Below are 24,995 nucleotides of genomic sequence, written 5' to 3' on the forward strand. Positions count from 1 at the left end.
CTTCAGAGTTCCGATAGAATAGGGCGACCAGCTCATAGGGGGTGACCAGCTCGATCTCCGGTACATTGGCCGCCAGCTCAAAGAGGGGCCTTCATCCAGTCTAATTTGGTTTTTTGGAGATAAAAACCAAGATCAAGGTTTTGGAAAATCTAACCTAACAAGTCAGAAGGATTGGAATCCAGACTAAAACAAAGAGAGAGAACCTTTACAGAGATACAACCCTGTAAAGAGATAAGAGTGATCTAGTAAGGTGAGAGACTGAAAGGAGAGATTGTAATCTTCCTTCCCATTTTATTAAGAACTGGCTCTTGTGGAAGTAGGCATCATTGGCGAACCACGGTAAATCTTTGTGTTGTGGTTTGCTTTTACTGCTTTACATTATTATCTGTTGTTAATAGTTGTTTAGCGAGTTGGGCATGTTAGTATAGGTTGTAGTTGATATTTAGATTTTGTCCGGAGTTGAATTGTGTTCAAATACAAGTTATCTGTGTAGTGGGGGAATCGATTGGTATTGATATAATCCCCAACAAGTGGTATCAGAGCCTTGGTTAGAATAGCCTAGGGTGTTATCCGAATCTTGGTCAGAAGGTGTTTGTGAAATTCACGAGAGAAGATTTGAGGTTAAATAACTTGTAGAGATGGACCATTCCGTGAACACTCGTATGATGAGTCTGAATAGGAAGAACTACACCATCTGGAAAGCCAAGATGGAAGACTTGCTATACTGCAAGGACTTGGCACTTCCCATTGAGAATGAGGGAGTAAAACCGAAAAGGCCCGATGAGGCCGTGGAAAAAGCTTGACGAAAAGCGATTGGATACATTCGACAAATGGATTGGCGGCGGTGTCTTTCACCATGTGGCCCAAGACTACTACCCTTGATCTATGGAAGAAACTTCGAAGACCTTTATGAGAGGAAGTCGGGTGGAAACAAAGTGCTAGTCGTTAAGAAGTTTGCGCATTAACCGAAGTACCAAGAAGGTTCTTCAATGTCTGAGCATCTTAATGAAGTATAGAATATCATCAATCAGATGCATTTGATGAAGATCAATTTGGGAGACGAAGTTGAGGCTTTGTTTCTATTAGGCTCTCTACCCCGAAAGTTGGGAGACATTAGCAGTTTCTCTACATGGAGCAGCCAAGGATGGAATTGTTACCATGGAGATGGCTACCACGTCTTTGTTGAATGAGGAGACTAGAAGGAGTGCAAGAAGCAGCTCTTCTCACTCAGAGATCCTTTTCACGAGAAACGGGGGAGAGGTCGAAAACGAAAAAACCATCTCGTTCTAGAGGTGATGGCGTAAGTAAATCTAGGGTGAATCTAGAACTCCTAAGGCGGAGGCAATGTTACTATTGTGCCACCAAAGGCCACTTCGGATATGAGTCTGAGAACAATCAAGAGGGATGAGAAGAATAACCGTACATGAAGACATGGTGCGAGGAACGGAAACACAAGGCAGAGATACTACCGCACTAGTCAATGACCTGAGTGGGGAATTGTGTCGATGTGGTGTGTCTTTGTCTTAGTACCTCATGTCGATATCTGAGTGGGTGATAGATACGAGGAGCATCCTATCCGCGCCACAATCGCCACAGGGATTCTTCACTACCTACGGTATGGTGAATATGGTGAAGTAAGGATGGGTAACGATGGAGTCTCAAAGATTATAGGCATTGGAGATGTTCATGTGGAAACCAATGTCGGCTACACCTTGACACTCAAGGATGTAAGACATGTCCCCGACATACGGTTAAGCCTAATTTAAATGGGAAATTAGATGACGATGGCTTTGTAAACTTCGTTTGGTAACGGGGTATGGAACCGAAAGCGAGGTTCCATTGTAGCAGCGAGGAAAGAAAACTTGCTCTCTTTACAAAACACGAGGCTAGTTTGTGTAAAAGCGTAAGCGAAATCTGCGAAGAAGCTTCATCCGAACCGCGGGCACAAGAGAGACCGTGGTCATATGGGCATAAAAGGGATGGAAGTTCTTGCTAAGCAAAAGGCCATGCCGGACATTAAAGGTACACATTTAAATACATGTACTCACTGTTTGGTAGGAAAGCAACACAGGTGTCTTTCCAAAGATTCCCGTCTCACGAAAGACGACAATCGGCCTCGAAGCTAGTGCATACGCACTTATGTGGTCCTATGAGAGTAAAGTCCCACCGTGGAGCCGTGACTTCTTGACATTCATTGATGATGCGTCAAGAAAGATATGGGCCTATAGTCTGAAGACCAAGGATGAAGTACTTGGCGTGTTTGAGAAATTCCACAGCATGGTGGAAAGAGAGACTGGGAAGTTGTTGAAGTGTATTCGCTCAGATAATGGGGGTGAGTACATTGGGCCATTTGAAGAGTATTGCCAGAGTCATGGGATTCGTCATGAGCAGACCGTTCCCAAGACACCGCAACAGAATGGAATAGCAGAGAGAATGAACCGTACCATTATAGAGAGGATGAGATGCATGCTATCTCACTCTAAGCTACCTAGAAGCTACTGGGTAGAAGCAATCATCATGACCGTGCATGTGATCAACCCGTCGCCGCAAAGCCTCCGAATAGTGATTATCCGGAGAGTATGGTCAGCAGAGATGTTGATTATGGATACTTGAGGTATTTGGGTGCAGGGCATTTGTGCATATTCCGGGCGATGAGAGATCCAAGCTTGATGACAAAGCCAAGCGGTGCATTTTTCTGGGTTATGGAGATGAAAAGTTTGGTTACAAACTCTATGATCCGATTAACAAGAAGGTAATCCGAAGTTGAGATGTTGTGTTCTTAGAAGACCAAACCATAGCAGACTTTGAGGAGGGTGAGAAGCTACAAGCTTTCACCAATAATCTTGTTGATTCAGAACCAGAAGTTCCTACTGTGGAACGCGTCGTAAGGCATTGAGAATGCTGAGAACCATGAGTTTGAAGCTCATGATGAGAATCATATTGCTCATGATGGGATAGAACCTATTGGTATAGAAGATGCAGATGAGATGCATGACCCACCACCGAGCAAGCGAAGTGCATACTCCCCGAGGCACCGCCATGGGGCAAGGAGGTCCGATAGAGGAGACTAGCTTCAACCAGTATCCACCACATAATGTCACGTGCTACTTGTCGGATGGTGGAGAACCTATGTACTATCAAAGAGGCACTTGAAGGTACGATAAAGAAAAGGTGGTTGAAGGCCATGCATGACGAGATGGATTCTTTGCATAAGAATCACACTTATGAAGTTAGTTGAGAAACCCACGGGGAGAAAAAGTTCTCAAGAATAAGTGGATATACAAAGTCAAGCATGAGGAGAACAATCCTTACCCAAGGCACAAAGCTCGCCTTGTTGTGAAGGGATTCGGTCAAAGGAAAGGGATTGACTTTGATGAGATTTTCTCTCCTGTAGTGAAGATGACTTCTATCCGGGTGGTATTGGGTATGACCGCAAGTATGAACCTAGAGGTTGAGCAGCTAGATGTTAAGACAACTTTTCTTCATGGAGACCTTGAAGAAGATGTCTACATGGACCAACCAGAGGGGTTTGAGGTCAAAGGCAAGGAGCACCTAGTATGCAAGCTGATAAAGAGCTTGTATGGGTTGAAGCAAGCACCGGGCGATTGGTACATAAAGTTTGATTCCTTTATGGCGAAGCAAGGATACAAGAAGTCCGGCCCGATCATTGTGTGTTTGTTCGGAGATTTCCGGATGGGATTTCATTGTGCTATTCTTTGTATGTGGGTGATATGTTGATAGTTGGCCCAAACATCAACAAGATATCCAAGCTGAAGAAAGACTTGAGTAAGTCCTTTGAGATGAAGGATTTGGGTCAAGCAAAGCGGATACTTGGGATCGCGGATCACTTTCGTGACGAAAAGAGTGGGAAGTTGTGGCTTTCTCAAAGCTATATTGAAAGGTGTTGAAGAGATTCAACATGGATCAAGCCGGCCCGATCCGGTTGTCCGCTTGGGTGGCCAGTTCCGCATGACCAAAGAGATGTGTCCTAAGGGTGAGCATGAGCGAGTCGATGGAAAAGATTCCTTATGCATCCGCGAATGGGGCGTTTGATGTATGCCATGGTGTGTACTAGACGATATTGCTTTTCGCCGTTGGGGTGGTAAGCGATTTACACAAATCCGGGTAAAGAACATTGGGAAGGGGTTAAGTGGATATTGAGATATCTCAAAGGCACTTCCAAATCATGTTTGTGCTTTGGTGGAAGTAAGCCCTTACTTGAAGGCTACAATCGATCACGGACATGGCGGTGATGTTGACTTCGATGAAGTCCACCTCCGGTTATCCGGTTTACTTTTGCGGGGAGCGGTTTCTTGGCAATCAAAGTTGCAAAAGTGTGTTGCCCTCTCCACTACGAAGATTTGTATATTGCAGCCACTAAGTGTTGCAAAGAGTTGCTATGGATGAAGAGGTTCTTCGACGAACTAGGGCTAAAAAGCGTAAACAGTTTGTCGCTCTATGTGACGATCGGTATTCCATTCACTTGAGCAAGAATCCGAAGTTTTCATTCTAGATCCAAGCACATACACGCGTGCGTTATCATTGGATTAGAGAAGTACTTTCGAAGACAAGCATTTGTGTATTGAGAAAATCCATACCGACAAGAACGGGTCGGATATGATGACCAAAGTCTTACCGAAGGTATGTTTGATGTTTGTTGTGCTATTGCGGAATGGCGACACTCCTCTGCTGATTTGGCAATTGCATGGAGGTATCCCCCTCACCGCTCGAGTTAGGGAGATTGTTGAGTTATCCCTCACATGAGGAGAGAAAACAGAGCTGGAGAGAAACGGGCGAATTCGGCGTTGAAATGTCGAGGCCAGCCAGGATGGAAGCGCGACTTCGCTTCGAGTTCCAATAGAATAAAGGGCGACCAGCGCTCATAGAGGGGCGACCAGCTTCGAACTCAAGATATTGAAATACCCAGCCAAAGAGAGCCTTCGCCACTTCAGTCTAATTTCGTGGGCCTTTGCTACAATACCCGCGAATTTGGTTTTTGGAGATAAAAACCAAGATCAAGGTTTTGGAAAATCTAACCTAACAAGTCAGAAGGATTGGAATCCAGACTAAAACAAAGAGAGAGAACCTTTACAGAGATAACCCTGTAAAGAGATAAGAGTGATCTAGTAAGGTGAGAGACTGAAAGGAGAGATTGTAATCTTCCTTCCCATTTTATTAAGAACTGGCTCTTGTGGAAGTAGGCATCATTGGCCGAACCACGATAAATCTTTGTGTTGTGGTTTGCTTTTACTGCTTTACATTATTATCTGTTGTTAATAGTTGTTTAGCGAGTTGGGCATGTTAGTATAGGTTGTAGTTGATATTTAGATTTTGTCCGGAGTTGAATTGTGTTCAAATACAAGTTATCTGTGTAGTGGGGGAATCGATTGGTATTGATATAATCCCCAACAAAAAATAATATTCAGCCTTGATTGGTAGAAGCTTTCAGGGTGTAAGGAAAACTCAACATTACAACTCCAGTCAACCTATTATGGCTGTGAACTACAAATGAATAGCATAGAAAATGTGAATTTAATACACAAGCCAATCTAGTTTACAAGTATGAGCCTTGCCGTTATAGAAATAATTCAGTACACCTCTCTATCTAACAATGCACCTTTCATGTTTGGAAACACCTCTATACCCAACAACTCGCTTTGTAGTATATCTAATTTTCCTAAAACCTTTATAGTTTTTACTTGCATATTTCATCTGCTTTCATATTAATATTTTTCCTTCCTTTTCTTTGAATTTATTTAAGTAGATAATGTCTTCGACAATCCCAAGCAAGAACTAGATGAAGGAATCGACTTCATCTCCTTCATACCTTAAAGGCGTTATCTCATTCATTCAGTTCACACAAGACAACTTAGGAAAAGAACTCAATTGGTATTGTTGTCTTTATGTAAATTGTCGTAATCTTGGAGGGAAAGCAACAGCAAGTGGTATTGTTGATCATTTGGTATGTGACGGTATAGATGAGTCGTATACAACATGGGTCCTATAACACCCCGTTTATTTTCTTTATTTTTCTCTATTTATTAGGATTTAAAAAGTAATAATAATATTAAAAAGAAAAAAAAATGATAAAGATAAAATAAGATAAGATAAAAACGTGGGAGAGTTAGAGGGGTTTGGTTACAACCGAACTCTCATTTTTGTTAGTTTTTTTGGTTTTTGAAATAAGGAAAAAAAAAAAAGAAAACAGAGATAGACGTACAAGAGAAAAGAAAAATGAGTGTTTACTGGGAGAGAGTGCTTGAGTGGAGAGAGAGAGAGAGAGTTTTACTCAAAGAAGAAATGGATGTTTCTTGCTGGGGGATTTGCTGGCAACAGAAGCGTATCACGAGTGAGTAGACTAACTTTATATATACAATTGATTGACAATAATTGTTTATTCTAGTTATGTGTTTACAGACTTGAAAGTTTTATCAAGCAATTAAATTCCTTCTTCGTGGAGTCACTATTTTTTGTTATAGTTTAAATGCTCTCTGACATAAATGGACTGTCATAATATAGATTCTACAAAAGTACAAAACAGTTATAAAATCCAAGAAAAAGTGTGTCCGTATAGATCCAAGGAATTGATTACATGTGAGTATAGTTTTACTTCTGGTCTGACATGGATTCTCTCTACACTCTGGTATATATGGGTTTGCTTGTATTGTCGTTGGTGGTCTGTAGGGCATTGATTATTTGGAAGCCCTTAATATATATTTGAATCTTTGATTCTTATGAGTATGTAAAAGTTCGGTATAGCTATAGCTGATGTGAAAACAATTATTGAAGGTAAGAATGGATTTGCTGAAATTTTAAGAAAGGTTAGCGCTGGTTTGACTTCGAGCTCAATTTTGGTTTAGTTAGAGTTTGAAATAGTTTTATTTTAAAACATGAAAAAGTAAGGTCTGGAAGTCTGATTTCCAACCCAATCGACCTCGTTGCATTCCGAGGTTTGTCGATATGGTTACGGTGTTCGGAAGTTGGCACATCAGAATTTTCTGATTTCGGAAATCCGGTCTGTGCCTGGTTTGGAATCGAGTTTTCACATAGTTAGAGTCAGATTCAAACTCTCGCCAAAACATGAAAAAATAAGTTTTATGTGTCTGTTTTTAACCCAATTGGCCTCATCGCATTACGAGGTTTGTGGTGATAGATATAAGGTCTGGAAGTTTAGTTGACATAAAATAGTGCGACAGAAATCAGTTTCTGCACACTGTGTTCAAGTCCAGTTTTAATTTAGTTAGAGTTTGAACTAGATTTTTATGAAAACATGAAAAAGTAATATTTGGAAGTCTTCTTTCTATTCCAATTGGTCTCATCACATTCCAAGGCCTGTGGAATTAATTATGGTGTATGGAAGTTTGACTGGCAGAAAACACTGCGTCAGAAATCAGTTTCTGTGCACTGTGTTCGAGCCTAGTTTTGGCACATTTAGAATGAGATTGAGTATTTTTGTAAAACATGAGAAAGTAAGTTCTGTGTGTCAGCTTTGCAACACAAAAAGCCTCGATGCGTTTGGATACCTGTGAAAAGAGTTGTGTCATTCAGAAGATAGTCTGTCAGAAATCTAGTTTGCTGAAAATTAGGATTTTTGCCGTTTTCAACCTAAGTTTTCTTCTAGAGGGGCTGAGGTTGGGACTTCGAATTCTACATGAAAAAGTATATCTACATACCCTAGTTTCTAAATAATTAAGTTACATGTCATTTGGATGAATGTAGGAAAAACTATAGCATTGACTATATGGCTGATAAGAACTACGAAGGCTTGATTCCAATCTTAAAAGATTTGGATACGTAGGCAGCTTTGAGCAAAAGTGTAGCCACTACACTATATCTATAATATATATATATTAGTTGGTGTGATAACTATGTGATTGTGTTAGAAATTACTGTTGTTTTGAGACTACATAAATATATATGTGTGAGATAGAAGTTGAATATGAATATAGACTTTAGTATATGTGGATCTGTTTTGGACATTAGTGTGTGTGGACTTGAATTTGGGCTAATGAACTATTTGTTTATGATATTGTGTATATGAGTGTGGTTATGTAAATTGTATTTGTTTAATTATAAGTCTGTTTACATTCAATGATATTTAAGTGTTTGATTTGCCTTGACGCGTGAAAATGACTCTCTGCATGTGTGGTCTGTTTTGACATGAGTAATGCTAGTATAATTATAAGTGATAATAATGTTTTAATGTCGCCCACATCTTTAGAACTCTCCACGCCTTAGGATTTGGTAATGAGATATTATGACTTGTGATATCATGTGATAGATGGGTATTCATTGAATGTGCCATGAATGACTCGGGTATTCATTGAATGTGCCATGAATGACCCAATAGTTTGGACTGCCCTAGAGAGGAACTAAGGTATTTGCCTTGCCGGTTGGTCGTATTCCTTGAATGTACGGGAATGTAGGTTTGGGTATTCCTTGAATGTGGTGGGAATGACTCAGGGCATTCATTGAATGTGCCATGAATGGCCCGTTAGTGTTATGATGGGTATTCCTTGAATGTGGCAGGAATGACCCAAGGTATTCATTGAATGTGCTATGAATGACCTGAGATTTTATGGCCAAAGAGGCTGTGATTATGTGTATGGAAAGCTCAGAGATGGCTGTAATATAGTGATACTCGGTGGGAGAGAGGCACACGTGTATGTGTGATTTGACAAATGTGTAGAGTGCAAATCGTGGAGTAGGAACTAAAGGTTGGGTTGAGTCTGTTTATAAATGAGTCAACAAGATAATTAATAAGCAAAGTAAAATATTAATTTTTCGTATGAGTGAGTTAGTGCCTATGAATATTTATGTATTATGATGTATATGCTTTCTTACAAAGAAATATAGATGTGGTTTGTGTGAGGTTATGGATGTGAAGTGTGACTGGGAATAATATTATTGAATCTTGTGATCTTTTCTGTGATTGTAGAATGACTCTAAAATGATATGTTATTATGAAAGCATTAATGACTTGTAATAGTCTGAGATATATAGTTATGCACTTGGAAACTTTATGACGTAATGATGTCATGTGAATGACTACCCTTGATATAGGTGGTATGATAAGTAGTTTTCCCTGAATATACGGGATGAACTATGTTGTATTAATTAGACTTCAATGTCTTAAATGAGGTTTGATTATTAATGAAAATTTGACTGGCTGAGATAAATCCTTTTATAGTGTTGTCTAACCCTGTTTTTGCAGGAGGGTAGGATCTATTAATCGTTTATGCAGGGACGTAAATATCCTACCTTGAGACGTTGTGCTGGCTTAAAGGTAATGTGTATCAAACTAATATTTAATTAAATTATCATATGTGTATGTAATAAGTGATATTTCTGTTGTGAGTTATCTTATAAATGTATATTGGGATTGAAATCTTACTTGGGAAGAAACTACACGCTGTTTTGGAAAAAGGAACTATATTGTCTTCCAAGTTGAAATTTTTGGTAATGTTATATTTATTAATTTGAAAGATTATTATATATATTTTGTTGTTAGTCTACTCATACCAGCAAATTCAATTTGCTGACCCATGTTTGCTTTGTTTTGCAACGTGGGTGTATTCTTAGGAACATAAATGGTGGAATGCAGTGGATGGAGACGCTTGATTGGGATTCGCTCTTGGAGTCTTACTGGTATAAATTTTATGAAGTATAAAGTCTTGATTTGAAACAGATGTAATATAGTGGTTTAGTAAATTCTTGAATTTGTAGATTAAGAGTTGTTCGTTTGGTTGTAATTTGATCTCATATTTTAATATCGTGGTTGTTAATGGGTTATTAGAGTTTTGTTTCATCCTAGATTTTCAGAAGATGGAATAAGGTATAGATAATTCCCTATTTTTAAATTTTATGGAAATTTGGGGTGTGACAGGTCCACCATGGGGAGTCATTTTCTAGGCGTGGCAGTGTTGTAGCTCCAACTACTTCAAGTAGTAAGGATCATAAAGGTATTCAAAATAGAATGGAAGAGATGTTAAATGACACATTTCAAAGAAGTCATCCTACTGACTTAGATGCATGTCTTGATGAGGTTGATGCTAGAGATAATGGTGGAGATGATGGCCAAGTTCTGAATGGTATTCAGCAAGATATTCAGTATACCAAGTTGATGGAGGATGCATTAAGACCGTTATATCCATCATGTCAAAATGAAGATTCGAAATTGTCGGCGACCATTGAATTGTTGAGCATGAAGGCCAAAAATAGGTGGTCTGATAGTAGCTTCACTGAGTTGTTGGTATTTCTTAAAAAGGTATTACCAGAAGATAATAGAGTGCTAGAGAAAACCTATGAAGCGAAAAACTTGATCAAACCTTTGCGTATGAACTGTGAAATTATTGACGCATGCCATAATGACTGTATTTTATATTGGGGAGATAAATATAAGAATATGGCCAGTTGCCCCACTTGTGGTGAAAGTAGATGGAAACCGGTGGATGACTCAAAGTCGAAAGCTAAGCCTTTACCTTGGAAGAAGCTAAGGTATTTTCCTATCACTGAAAGGTTGTAAAATGTATAGCATTTCGTGGATTACAGAGAGTATGGTATGGCATGTCATGTGAATGACGTTTCTTATCAACGTTATATGCGTCATACGGTTGATTCATCTTGCTGGAATTCATCTTGTTTATTTTCCTATCACCGAAAGACGTAACATTTGATTAGGGATGGTAACAGATGGATTTAATCCATTTGGGAATAAGAATAACTCTTATAGTTGTTGGCCAGTTATGATTACTCTATATAATTTTCCTCCATCATTATGTGTAAGGAAAGAATTTACCATGTTATCACTTTTAATTCCGGGTCCAAGTGGACCATGTGATAACATAGATGTATATTTGCAGCCATTGGTTGAAGAACTAAAACAGTTGTGGGCTGATGGAGTTAAAACCTATGATTCCTACACCAAAAAGACATTCACAATGAAGGTGATTTGCTTATGGGCCACACATGATTTTCCAGCCTTTGCCCATCTTTCAGGTTGTAAAACTGCAGGGAGGTATGCTTGCCCTGTTTGTAGTGAGAAGACAGAATCCGTTTGGCTAAAACATGGAAATAAGTTCTCGTATATGGGTTATAGGAAGTTCTTAAATGATCCAAGTCATCCTTTTAGGTTCCAGAAGGCACAATTTAATGGGAAAGAAGAGCATGGTAAGCGTCCTATTCAGTTGAAAGGTTCTGAAGATTAAGCTGAAAATGAGTACAATTGAAAATTTGAAACCATATATGGTAAGGTGCCAATTGGAAAAAAAAAAACTCTAAAGACAAGAAAAAATCTGCGAAATCAAGTAAAGTGCCGGTGCGAGATAAAAAAAGAAAGAGGTCTAAGGAGAAGGGAAATTCTGCATTTTTGAAGCAATCCAACTTGTTTGAGCTGCCATGTTTGGACGTATTTATTCAATATTTATTCCATAACATAATATAAGACATTTATGGTTTTTTCTCTTTTGTAATAACTTAAATTTTTTACTCCTATAGCATCTACCTGTCCGTCACAATCTGGATGTGATGCATGTGGAGAAAAATGTTGCTGCCATCCTATTTGCAACAATTATGGATACAAAGGGAACCAGCAAGGATGGTCTTGAATCCCGTTTGGACCTTAAGGCTATGAAAATGAAAAAACACTTATGGGTAGTTGAGAAGAATGGCAAGTTGTCCTATCCCAAGCAAGGGTTCTTTTTCTCTTTCTCGTTTAGAGAGAGAAATGATTTGTGAGACCTTACACCAATTGCAGGTTCCTATTGGATATAGTGGTAACTGGAAGCATAACGTTAACTTAGATGATTTTCAACTCAAGAACTTAAAATCGCATGACTATCACATCCTTTTACAACATTTATTGCCTGTTTTGTTGATGCACGAATTCAAGAAGCACAAGCCATTACGTGAAGCTATTCGGCAGCTATCGATATTCTTTAATGTTTTATGCTCCAAAGTTATTAATTGTGTGGAGCTTTTAACCATGAAAAGACGTGTTATTGAGACTCTATGTGTCTTTGAAAAGTATTTTCCTCCTTCCTTCTTTGTTTCAATGATACACCTTGTTGTGCACTTAGCGGAAGAAGCACAAATTTGCGGACCCGTTAGATACCGATGGATGTATCCTTTTGAGAGGTGAGTCTTATTTTTTATATAAAAATATATATTTTTGTTAGTAGGTTTTGTATTAAGTACTATTTAGCGCTACATGAATAGGATGATGAGAACATATAAGGGATGTGTAAGAAATCAGACTTTTGTAGAGGGTTGCATTCAAGAGCAATACCTTGTGGAAGAGGCAATGATGTATTGCATGGAATACATTCATGGTGGCGACAAATGCAGCCATAAAAAGGGGCGAAAGGTGATCATGGATGACGACATTGAAGATGCATACCCCTTGGATAAGAAGGGCAAGGAGCACATTCTTTCAAATGTGGAGTATCAACAAGTGCGCAAATGGGTTTTGAAGCATTCTCCTGAAAATGATGATTGGGAAGAGCAAGTATTGTAGGAGTTCTTTTGATTATTAACATTTAAGTTCCGACATTCATATGTTGCATTATCTTGAATATGTTTGATCCTTTATAGGAAGTACCAAAAGTACGTGCAAGATCATAAATCAACGGGTAGAAGTCGTAAGGGCAGTCAACCAAAAGAGCTAGATTATATCCCTTGGCTGAGACTTCAACTACAAAATGAAAAAGAATCTGCATTTAAGAGGATTGTTGATGGTTCATCTTTTAAGGCAATGTCTTATAATATATATGCAGTGAATGGGTATGCCTTTTACACGGCTAACTATGAAAAGGGTACAACAACGCAAAATAGTGGGGTCTCCATGAAAGCTGTCACTAGTTACAGATCGAGCAAGTGCCAAGGATAGGAACCTTGTAGACGATGAACCAACTTACTATGGAGTAGTCCAAAAATTCTTGAACTTGATTATGAAGACTTCAAGCAAACGGTATTCTACTATGATAGGGTGCGTATAGAAGACAAAAAAAATGGATGCACAATTGATCCAGAAACAAAATTGGTATTTGTGAATCTTGGGAGGTTCAAGAGAAGTACAAGTGAAGATGATAAACCGTTTATTCTTGATTCTCAAGCTAAAAAAGTCTTCTATTGCAAAGATTTGAGTAGAGATAATTGGCATGTTGTGTTGGATGCACCAAAGAAGTTAAGTCAGGAGGTTGATGCTTATGAAGACCCATTGGTCTTTGATTCCAAAACAAGGGAAGACTCTTCATCCCTAAACTTATTGAAGGACATTCTAGTAGATGATAATGAAGAATGGATTTGATTACTTTGTCATTTTGGTCTGTTTTGGTTACTCTATAGACATGATGTACTTGCGCTAACTAATATATGAATGTGTTTAGTTGTCATTTCTTCACTTTGTTAGTTCACATTGAAATCATATAATTGTTTTAAGCTATTGTACAACATCTCTCTTAGTTATATGTATTTATTTGTGTTAAATCCGTTACCTTTGTTGCGCGTCTAGATAAAAGCAACTCGTATGTCACACGGATCGGACCTAAGTGACCAGCTTGAACAAGGCGAGTCACCTGATGAAGAAGGTAGTGTGACACAAGAACGAGGTAAACCACTACTCATTAATTCTCTTATGAATGATTCTTATTGATTGCTAAAGTGTTTGTTTTAATTACCAAGGTCCATGAAAACTAGTAGAATTCAATGACGATGGACAACCTATTGGAGAGAATAAAGCAAAGTATGTTACAGCTATAGGGAAGGTGGCTAGAACACATATACCAATAACATGCTACGATTGGCCTACTCTTGATACTATTGATAAGAACCTCAAGGATAAATTGTGGGATTGCATCTTGGTATGTACAAATCTGATCCATATCATCTTTTTAATTCATATTATTTTTTTAACTTGAAAAATTATTGGGTCAATTTGAGATACCCCTCGTTTTGAAAATCGAGAGAGATACCCCCAACTAATGTCTCCCGTCAGTGAATTAGTTTCTACTGACCAAAACACCCCTATGTCCATTTGAGGAGTTTGCCAACGTGGATTAATTGTCCACGTAATCATTTAAGCAGCACCATTGATCTAACCGACGGATGTGATGATTTAAACGTTATAGAGTTTTACAGGGGGGTATCTCAAATAGTTTTACATTGTCGTATATAAGCTTATATATAGTGTCTTGAACAACTGTTCATGGGCATTGTCGTGATATATAATGACAATCTGCCCATGAACCGCATTGTTCAAGACACTATATATAAGCTTATATACGATAATGTAAAACTATTTGAGATACCCCCCCCCCCCTGTAAAACTCTATAACGGTTAAATCATCACATCCGTTGGTTAGATCAATGGTACTGCTTAAATGATTACGTGGACAATTAATCCACGTTGGCAAACTCCTCAAATGGACACAGGGGTGTTTTGGTCAGTAGAAACTAATTCACTAACGGGAGACGTTAGTTGGGGGAGGGGGGGGGGGGTATCTCTCTCGATTTTCAAAACGGGGGGTATCTCAATAAAAAAAAACTTCTCAAACAGGGGGGTATCTCAAATTGACCCAAAATTATTAAATTCACAATATCATTTATCAACTAGTACCCTTCTCATTTCTAATTGCTTTCTTTTTTAGGAGGAATTTGATCTTCCACCTTGTCGGAAAGGCACCACTTTGCATAAGCTTAACATAGCTTGGAAACAAAGAAAATCCAGTCTTCGTTGCAAGTGGTATGACAAGTTTCCTACAGATGTTAAACAAAAGAGAAATATACCACCACTTGTTAAAAAGGAAGATTGGGAACAATTTGTTGACTTGTGCTCCACGGAAGTAGAATAGGCTAAGCGAGAAAATGGAAAGTTTTCTAGGATGAAGATGAAAAACAAGCATACAACTGGTAGAAAGGGCTCGGCTTGTGTGATTGAGGAGTTGGTAATTTATATTATATCTCAGCTGATATAGTCTTATTTTAGTTTAAAATTTCGTTTTGTGTTTAAAAGTCGGATTCCTTTCTGTAGAAAAAGAACAGTCTTACAAGTACAGTTACTCGGTCGGAAGGATTTTTGGGCACCCACAGAACAAAGGATGGCGGTCTCTTTCTTGATTCTCTGGAAACTATGGTAAGAACTATTTTCCTTGTTATATGTCTTGTTTATTGTTAAACTAATAAATAATCAGGATATGTACTTGAATATAAATTCTTTCATAGGAGGAAATCAAGCGACTTACTAGCGTCAACCCATATCTGGTGGAAAAAGATTTAGATAATGATCCAGTTGCTTTGGTGTGTATTGATTACCATTATCTCGTTGTATTTTCCTTCGTAAGAAATATTTTATGAAGTGCAACTTTTTAATGCTTGATTTAGGTTTGTGGTCGTGATGGGAGGGGGCGTACTCGAGGCCTAGGCACTGGAGTGTCAAAAACTTCGTACCATGCATCGAAGCCTTACAAAGAGATTGCTCAAAGAGAGAAAAGAGCTCGTGAGACAACTGATGCAAACTATGTGACCGTCATATATAGAACGACTTAATGAAGAGTCTAGTGCTCGAAAGAAACTTGAGGAAGAAGTAGCAACAATGCGGCAAGAATCTTCTACTAGGGGCAGTTCATCTCAAGTAAATTATATATTATTTGTACTACTAGCTTAATTTTGTCATAATTGCTTAACAAAAGTGGACATTGGATATAGCTATCTTATAAAATAGCTTGTATTGTATGTGTATAGTCTTGGATATAGATATTATGTGATATGAGGCTTCTAGGATTGGGAATGAATACAAAGGCATGTGACTACTTTAGCAAGTCATTTGAAACAAGGCATAGTTCTCTGGTATGTGTAGATGGGTTGGGCAACAGATATGGAGTTAGTTTCTAACCAAATGTTTAGCCAGTTCTTAGCTTGTGACTAGGCCCAGACCTTGAGTGTAGATTCCTTTAAGATAATTCATCTCTGAAAATTAAGCCGAGTCCAAAGATTTGCTAGTTTTCTAAAAAAGGAGAACCATCGCAGTATACCTTGATTGTGTCATTGTCAGTGGGATCCAAGTGACTTGTTTGATGGTAGTGCCTGGTTTAGGTCTGCATTCAATACCAAGCTGATGAAAATGACAAGATCATGAACTGAATTGTTCTTGGTACCTTGACTTTGATCTGCATATAGCCAAAAACTAAATGTGCTCGATCTCTGTCACCTTTATTATCTAATAATAACTTACATAAGCAGTTTTATTGTATAACTAGTCATAAATTTGATATTAAAAAACTGGAACCAGTCAGAGTAACAACTTTAGTAAATATATAGGTTAGAAGGTAGATTTATAGAACTACTGAGTAAGGTTGGTAAAAACTAAGGCATTGGAAGAAAATTAAATATTTTTTGCTCTTGTGTATATGTGCATCTTCGCTGCTGAACCTAGCTAGCTGCACTCTCTTTTTTCTTTTTCTTTGGACTTCAGGGCTTTATTTTGTGGGCTGAAAAATGGAAAAAGGGGGAAGTAGGGTTTATTTTGTGGGCTTTATTAGTTTGTCACTCAAGTGATCTGGCACTTGTCAATCCTTCATTTATGAGTGTATTTGAAATATGTAGGGTTAGATAGTTTTGTTGAGGTTGTTCTGGTAACGTGGAGATGTATGTATGTTAGTTGCATTGTATAAGTCGTGTATTAGGGTTTCTAGGATGTTTGTATATTTTATAGTTTTCTTCTTATTCGAGGATTGGTTACTTGACTTAACTGGCATTGGTCGAGATGGTTAAGTAGCCGGTTCTACGAATCAGTATATCTTTTAGTAGTTGAATTTACGACTGAGGTATGAGGTTTTATATTTGGTTTGGATGTATTCTTATTAAATTTTCAGGTTTTGACAAATTTTATATTTATGAAATGTTGAAAATACAGAGAGGACTCTGCCGAAATTTTTCTAGGAAAGTCACGTATATTAGGTATGTAGTTGCTTGAGATTTGGGGCATTACAGAGGTGGTGTCATGACTCATGACATGATTATGTTGTTCTATGACATGTTGTAAGATTGTTATCTGTCTTAGTTGTTCTTGCTTCTTTCTTTCTTTATGTTTTTGATTGTGTGGGGATGTGACCACGTGCCGTGTGGATTAAGTTAGGAATTAATAATAATATAAAAATACTTTGCGGCGTGTGTATCATTGTATTGAATATTGATTGTATATTTGTCCTTAGAGAGTTATTGTGTTATCTTAATGTATGCAGCAGCCAATGCGACGTCCACCAGTTCGTGAAGAGTCACATGTAGACCTTCCTCCATTCGCTAGTTGTCTAGTGAGAAGTTTTGTAACAAAAAAGGTGGTAGCACTTGGACAAGTTTGTACCGATATGGCATCATCTGCAGCTTCCTATAATATCCGCATTGATGAGATACTTGACTACGATAGTCCGCTTTATGATGGAGATGGAACGGTAGGAGATGTCGAGCCTGGTGATATCATAAATTGGTCAAGGTTGTATGTACTTATTTCTTGATTAAGCCCCTTGAAGCTCCTACCATAGAAGTGAGTTTATTTGGTGCTTTTATGTTACTTTTGAGACGTCAAATACATAGGATAACTATGGTCTTGTGAAGGAAAAAAGTATAGATGTAGTGCTATGGAACTTATGTACGTAAGGCTGTCACTTTAGAGATTAAACAGCTACTAGCTAGATCTCTATTTTTTTGCTATCAAGCTTTTGAAATATATATATATGGAAGTTTTTGGGAAAATGAATATGTTGTGAAGTTGTTTTATATGTGATTTTCTGCCGCAGATATACCTATCAGGTTTGTTCAGAATTTTTTTGAAACGCAAAATTTTAATTTAAAAAAAAAAAAAAAAAATTATAGAAAATGACGGCCACTAGCAGTTGTTTCCCAAGTTTTAAATATCTTTTCCTGCAAATAAAAAATACAGTCAACAACGGCCACTAACCGTCGAAGATATATCCAAAACCACGGTCCTCAACAGTTGTATAGATTAATATTAACTACGGCCCACAGTTGTGGTTTATTAACTCCGGTCAATAGCCTTGGTTATATTTAAATAATATTACGGTTAGTAGCCGTTGTATTTCGAAACGACTTCGATTTTATGGACGACCTGTGCTACGGCCAATGGCCGTTGTTTTAGGAACAATACAACGGCCAATAGCCGTCCCTATATTGTTATTTTGACGTAGTGTAACTCCCTACCCTCCCGTGGCCTAACCCTAAAAATTTGAAACCCTAGTTTTAACTCACTAGAGCACGCGCCCTAAAATTGCCTTCACTGAGCGCGACCCACCTTCCACATATTAAGCGTGACCCGCGCCCAATATAACTAAACTCTAAGCACGCACACGCCCTAGGTTAATTAGCTTAAATTAAATTTTTAATATTATTTACATTATTATCTCAAGAGTACAATACAACACTCGCCGTATGCTAAAAATTACAAAAATTTTAAAAAATATTTTTCTCATTCTAAACGGTGTCTAGAAAACTCAAAGAATTGGGGTTCTCTAATTAAGGAGTGTGCACACACGGACAACCTCCCTTAATTCTTAGATGGCCTGGCCGTTGGTTTGATACAAAAATACAAAAAAAATAAAAAATAATAATATTAAGTTAAGTTAGGAAGCCCACCCACTACCAAAGCTTGTTTCATAGGCCTAACATCAAGGCCCAACACGAAGTCCATAGTAATTAGCTTAAATCTTATTCTTAAACGTAAACACTAATAAGGTTAATCTTTTTCACAGGACTTCACAATCCACATCGTGTACTAGAACCAATACTCGTATAATTGTTCAAGTAACATAGACGTGTTTCAAGGCTGTTGAAGACGCTATTTATATGCATAGCAAGGACGCTCCAGGTAACAACTATATACATCCTCGAATTTACTGTCAGAGGATTCTATTTCTAGTAATAATCAGGCTATTTTTGCATGCTCGTTAGGAATTGCCTATTAGACTTAAAACTTGCATGAGATTAAGATCTGGTACACATAAACCTGCCATATTAGTTTATCGTAGACGCAGAAATAATCGCCTATCTAGAAATTCACCAATCACCACACACACCACCTACACCCACCACCACTACATTTGTAGCAATGGGTGAAGAAATAGCAGAGAGACCTCCTCTGATTTTTATAAGGCTTTAAATGATGGACCTAAGTCTTGCATAATTCTTGCAGATACTACGGGAGATTTTAGAATCCTCCCCAATATATTTAATCTACTACCTGTTTTCCATGGCTTAGACCATGAGAAGCATTATCAACACTTACGTATAATACAACAAGTTCTTACTACATTTCATCATCCTAACGTAAGACCTGAACAAATAAAGCCAGGGTGTTTCCTTTCACCCTAGCTGACAAAGTAGCAGCTTGGCTAACAACACAAAAGCCAAACTCTGTCGACACATGGGAAAAAGTAGTTGAATTATTTTTGGAACAATTTTACCCACCACAAAAGACTAATGAGATGCTATCACATATTTATTTCTTTCGCCAAAAGCCTAAAAAATCCTTTTCTGAGGCCTGAAATCATTTCACTGATCTTCTAGTAAAATGTCCCCATCATAATCTTGGTAAAGACACACTAGTTCGTGCCTTCTTCAAAGGCATATCCCAACTCCATAAGGAGACATTATACATCATGAACGGAGGTAATTTCTTAAGTAAAGGAGCCATAGATGCTTATAACTTCTTAGATAATCAATCCAAGAAAAGTAACGACAACTGGGGAGGTAACGATTACTCCTGCTCCACTTCGTCTTCTTCAACAATTAAGGCAACTAGTATGTTTGATGTAAAACAAGATCTTGAACTTAAAACATTAATTGAATCCTTCACTGAAAAGGTAGATGCCCTCTCTGTTCATAAACAAGAAGCGATACCCACTCCAGTCATGAACATCAACTCCCCTCCATGTAATGTATGTTTTAATCCCAACCATACCAATTCCTTTAGTCCCTTACTCTATGGTTCACCACCACCACAACCCGTAGATATATAATTACACTTTCACCAATCCTAACACACAATGGATGCAAAAAAATAATTATAATCAACAACAATAACCTACACCCCTAGGTATTAATTATCAAAATGTTAGGTCCACTACAAACTTCCACTAATTTAACCAACAACTAGGACAAGGACAATTAGGTGACCATAATAGAAGTTTAGTGCCCGAAACCTAGAACGATCAACATCAAGACATGACCACGCACCAAGCCTTAGTTCCAGTCACTCCACCAGTTAAACCATCTATAAAGGACATAGTAGTAACTTTGCTACAACATCAGAACCAAATCATGCAACAAAACTCAAACTTGATGAAGGAACAAAATGAACAAAAATCTAGATTTATGAAAGATCAGCATGATCAAAATATTAACATGCTACAACAAACGATATGATGCAAATGATGCACTCTTTGTGCCAACAGGTTATTGACCTGTCTGATAACCAAAATAATAACCAAACAGGCATGTTTCCATGTCAAGTTGTGTTTAATCTTAAGTCAACAAATACTGCCTTCAAAGTAAACAATATTCAATGTAATGGTAATTGTTCCGCCCCCACAAATGTGGCCCAATAAAAGCCCAATTCAATACAAACTCACACTCATAGCTCACTTTCAGAACCAGCCTACTTACCTACCTACAATAAAGTCCATGCTCAGAGCCTAAAAAGTCCAAGCTCAAAGCCCATGCTCAGAGCTTATCTATAAAAAAGCCTACGCTCAGAGCCCATGTTTAGAGCTTATCTACCAAAAAGCCCACGCTCAGAGCTTATCTACAAAAAAGCCCACGCTCAGAGCTTATCTACAAAAAGCCCACGCTCAGAGCTTATTTATAATAAAGCCCACACTCAGTGCCCATGTTCAAAGCCTATGCTCAAAGCCTACATACCTACATGTAAAATCAATATCAATTGCGCACATATTTTGCAAGTCAAACAACTTCCACAACTTCGTCCACATTCAAGATTCACTTCCATCAACTTCATATCGTGTGGCAATTCTCCCGCCAGTTCTCCAACTTCATCCCACGATTGGACAATTCTCCCACCAGTTTTCCAACTTCATCCCACGATTGGACATTCTCTTGTCAGTTCTCCAACTTCATCCCATGATTGGACAGTTCTCCCACCAGTTCTCCAACTTTATCCCACGATTGGACAGTTCTCCCACCAATTCTCCAACTTCATCCCACGATTTGACAGTTCACCCGCCAGTTCTCCAACTTTATCCCACGATTGGAATATTGGAGAACGAGGAAATAACTATCACCAATCCTACCTATAAAATCCAACCTTCGTCATTTTTCCAGAACTACGCCATCGAGACTTGATCCCAAGCAATATATTTGGGTATGTTGGCAACTTTACACTGAAGTCCAGTCTTATCTTTCCCCAACAACCATCTCCAAAAACATTACTTCCGACCCTCAACTGGTGTGTTTTGGCAAATCTTGTTGAAACATATTTGGTGCCGTATGTGCTCCTACCCTCTACCACAAACAAAAGTTACGTCAATGGCTTCTCAAAAACAAACAATGGTGAAACTTTCCCTTTTACCGCACAAGTTCAGCACTCCCCTTCTGTTGGGAATTCACTTTCCAAGCCCGATGGTCCTTGGCCATATGTGACTGAGAGAGTAGGTATTCATGTATCCGATCCATCAACTCAGGTCGACGGTCGTCTCCGACAATTGGAGAGCAAGAATAACAATCTGAAAAAACAGCTGCGTCAACTTCTCGAAGATGATTCAGGGTCCACAACAAAAAGTGTTTGGGATTGTTTGAACACTAAAGCATCTCTGTCAAAGACTCCAAGTACAAACTCTCGCACCAAGAGAAACCGTGCGAGTCACTTACGAAAGCCTTCGCGCAAATAAAATGTGCAATGTCGAAAGCTAACACTTTCCAGTGTAATCGTAAGCGAATCCACAAACTCTTCTGCCGACCTTGATGCCGACCACCCTGTGAGGGATCACCAACTCACAAAAGATCTCATGGCAAAAATCGGTTTAGCTGATTCGAACCTTACTAAGGGAGATCGGCAAAATATCTATATCGGACGGCAAGGTAGACTACCCAACCAACGAAAAACCAATGAAGTTCCTACCCCAAGCTCTAGGGGGTAGGCAAGCCACTGCAACTCCTCGTTGTAATAGCAGTATATGCCGATCTCGACAGCAGCACTATTCACCAAGCAGTTCAAGTTCACAACCTAGTCGCTCAAGTTGTAGTCCCAATCCAAGAGCTCATTGTCGGCCAAAGTATGTTGACAATGGTAATCATGGAGATGGAGACTCACTTGCAACAGGTCAAGAAAATGGTTGTGACAGTCCAGCACTCCGTCCATATTCTCCCGATGTTCACCATAGGAGACGAAGGAACCGATCTCCACTACTAGCTCGGTCACCTTCATCTGCATGGATGGGTTGACGAGAACTCACTCCACCTCCTCCAAAGAAATCTTGGCCAAAACGTCCACAATTTGGTCGTGACCATCGTCGAGAGAATGTTCCATTTTCTGAACGACATCTCCATGAGATGATACTGAAGGCTGTTAATAATAAGGAGTCACGAGAAAACAAAATACAAAATCTTGCTATAGAGAGTGGTATCGATTCTCCCTTCTCTCTCCGAATCCAAACAACCGTTTATTACAAGGACTTCAAGCAGCCAGAATTTGAAAAGTATGATGAGATCCTTTGATGCATCTTGTTAATTACATAAACAAGATGATCTTATGGACTTTCGACAATGCTCTTCTTTGCAAGTTATTCTCGTCCACACTCATTGGAATTGAGTCAATGAGATGGTTTAACATGCTTCCAGAAAGATCCATCCACAATTTTACTGATCTTGCTTACAAGTTTGCTGAGCATTTTCGTCACAACTGGAAAGAACCGAAAAATATTGATTCTCTATTCAGTATTAAACAACAAAAGGACGAAAAGCTCAGTAAGTTTGTTACAAGATTTTGGAAAGCGGCTGTTGAAATTCCAGATGCATCTGATATTCTTGTCATTTATGCTTTCAAGGAAGGCTTTAATTATGATAGGGACGGCGTTTACAACTTTCTAGTAAAAGACGTCCCAACAACTCGTTATGAACTTTTTGCTCGAACTCAACAGTTTATTTGAGTTAAAGATGATGCATCGGCATGAGTTCACAAAGATAGGGATTGAATAAGCAAGCTGCAGGAACAAAGTCAAAACCGAAGTTTTAACAAACAACCGATCAAAAGTCCAAGAGTGATAGTATGCCACCATAATGGAACAACAAAGAACAAAAGAAACTTTCCAAGTTAAAGCTTACCACCCTCAACGAGAAGTATCTTGTTATCTATGAGAAGATTAAAGGAAAGAATATCTTATCTCCACCTTTTCCTCTCTCCGAAGATACTAAGGCTACACGTGACAAATCACTGTGGTGCAAATTCCATGATGATTTTGGTCATGAAACTGAACAATGCCAATCTCTAAAGGGTAGAATCCAAGATTTGATCGAGAAGGGTATGCTCTAGGATTATGTGATGGGTAAAACAAAACAAGCTTTAGTCGTGACCGCACACAATGTAATCAAAGTCGGTCATGCCAGAGTTGATTCAATATCTAACACCCAGTACAAGAATTTTAATCACTCCAAGATCACTGATCTCAGCCACCACTATGTTTATAGTGGATACGATTTTCTCCACGGTATGGGTACTGAGACTTATGAGGAAGGACCTCTCTGTTGAACTGACAATGATCTGATAGGAGTGCAACATCCTCATTATGATGTTGTTGTAATACAAGCTTTTGTTGGAATTCATCGTGTGTAGAAAATCATAATCGATACAGGTAGTTTGGCAAGTGTGATTTACAAGCGTTGTTACAAAGGACTCAATCTCCCCGAGAAAATGATAGTTCCCGATCCAAATCCTATTATTGGCTTCGATGGGACAACAACAAAATCAATTGGTAGATGCTCTCTTCCGGTGACATTAATGAACAAGGAAGTTACAATTGATTTTCTTCTCATGGATTGTAACTCCTCCTACAATGTCATTCTGGGAAGAGATTGGATCCACTCAATGGGAACAGTCGTTTCTACTTTCCATCAGACTATCAAGTTCTAGTGTGATGGTATGGTATGAAAAGTTCGAAGTGATCAGATAGCAGCTTTGAAGTGCCATGAGTATATACTCGAAGATTATAAAGATTCGGAAGTCAAAGGCAACACCATCCTAAATGTCAATGGGGTAAAATAGTAATTACAGAATTCCATTGGCCGGGTAAACGCTATGGAGTAGCGTTTAGGTGGCCCCTGACAATCGACAGGCTCCTCGAAGTACAGATCGGGAACAAGGAAGAAGAAACCACTTTTATTTCTGCGGAAAGTTTCAAGAAGGTACATGATGAACTCATTAAGCTTTTGAAGAAAAATTGCACAGTGTTTGTGTGGACGGTTGGACAAATGCCTGGAATTGATCTTTCACTTGCATGTCACATGCTAGATATCGACAAAACACAAAAGCCAGTGCGTTAGAAGCCTCGCCGAATGGCTCCCGATCGGAAGCTCAAAGTGAAAGAAGAGATCGACAAACTTCTAAGTGTTAATTTTATTAGGCCTATAATATATCCGAAATGGATATCCAATGTAGTAGCAGTCCCTAAGAAAAATGGGAAACTTAGAATCTGTGTTGATTTTACTGATGTCAATAAAAATGTCCTGTTCACTCGTATCCCTTGACCTCATATTTCTGAAATGGTTGATGCCACTTCAGGGTTTAAACGAATTTCTTTTATGGATGCCTCAATGGGATTTAATCAAATTGCATTAGCTAAGATGAACAAGAACTTACAACTTTCATAACATACCAATGCTTATTTTGCTATAAGGTAATGCCTTTTGGTCTAAAAAATGCACCGGCAACATATCAGAAATTCATAAATATATTATTTTTAGACTTCTTAGGAAAGTTT

The 24,995-nt window shown here is 38.5% G+C and overlaps 1 protein-coding gene across 2 annotated transcripts; it reads left to right on the forward strand.

The window, feature by feature from the left end:
- The first annotated feature begins 14,646 nt into the window (after positions 1–14,646).
- On the forward strand, positions 14,647–17,745 carry LOC147488972 (uncharacterized). Of its 2 annotated transcripts, none has more exons than XM_086572618.1 (5): positions 14,647–14,942; positions 15,029–15,130; positions 15,220–15,294; positions 15,379–15,628; positions 17,238–17,745. In XM_086572618.1, exons 1-4 carry the CDS (start codon positions 14,880–14,882, stop codon positions 15,541–15,543), a joined length of 405 nt encoding a protein of 134 aa, XP_086428744.1. In that variant the 5' UTR covers positions 14,647–14,879; the 3' UTR covers positions 15,544–15,628; positions 17,238–17,745. The 2 variants fall into 2 exon arrangements, with proteins under 2 accessions (XP_086428744.1, XP_086428746.1); XM_086572620.1 differs by having other exon boundaries at positions 17,241–17,745.
- The last annotated feature ends 7,250 nt before the right edge of the window (positions 17,746–24,995 follow it).

The sequence above is a fragment of the Coptis chinensis genome, chromosome 7 (assembly GCF_015680905.1).
Source record: "Coptis chinensis isolate HL-2020 chromosome 7, ASM1568090v1, whole genome shotgun sequence".
NCBI lineage: Eukaryota > Viridiplantae > Streptophyta > Magnoliopsida > Ranunculales > Ranunculaceae > Coptis > Coptis chinensis.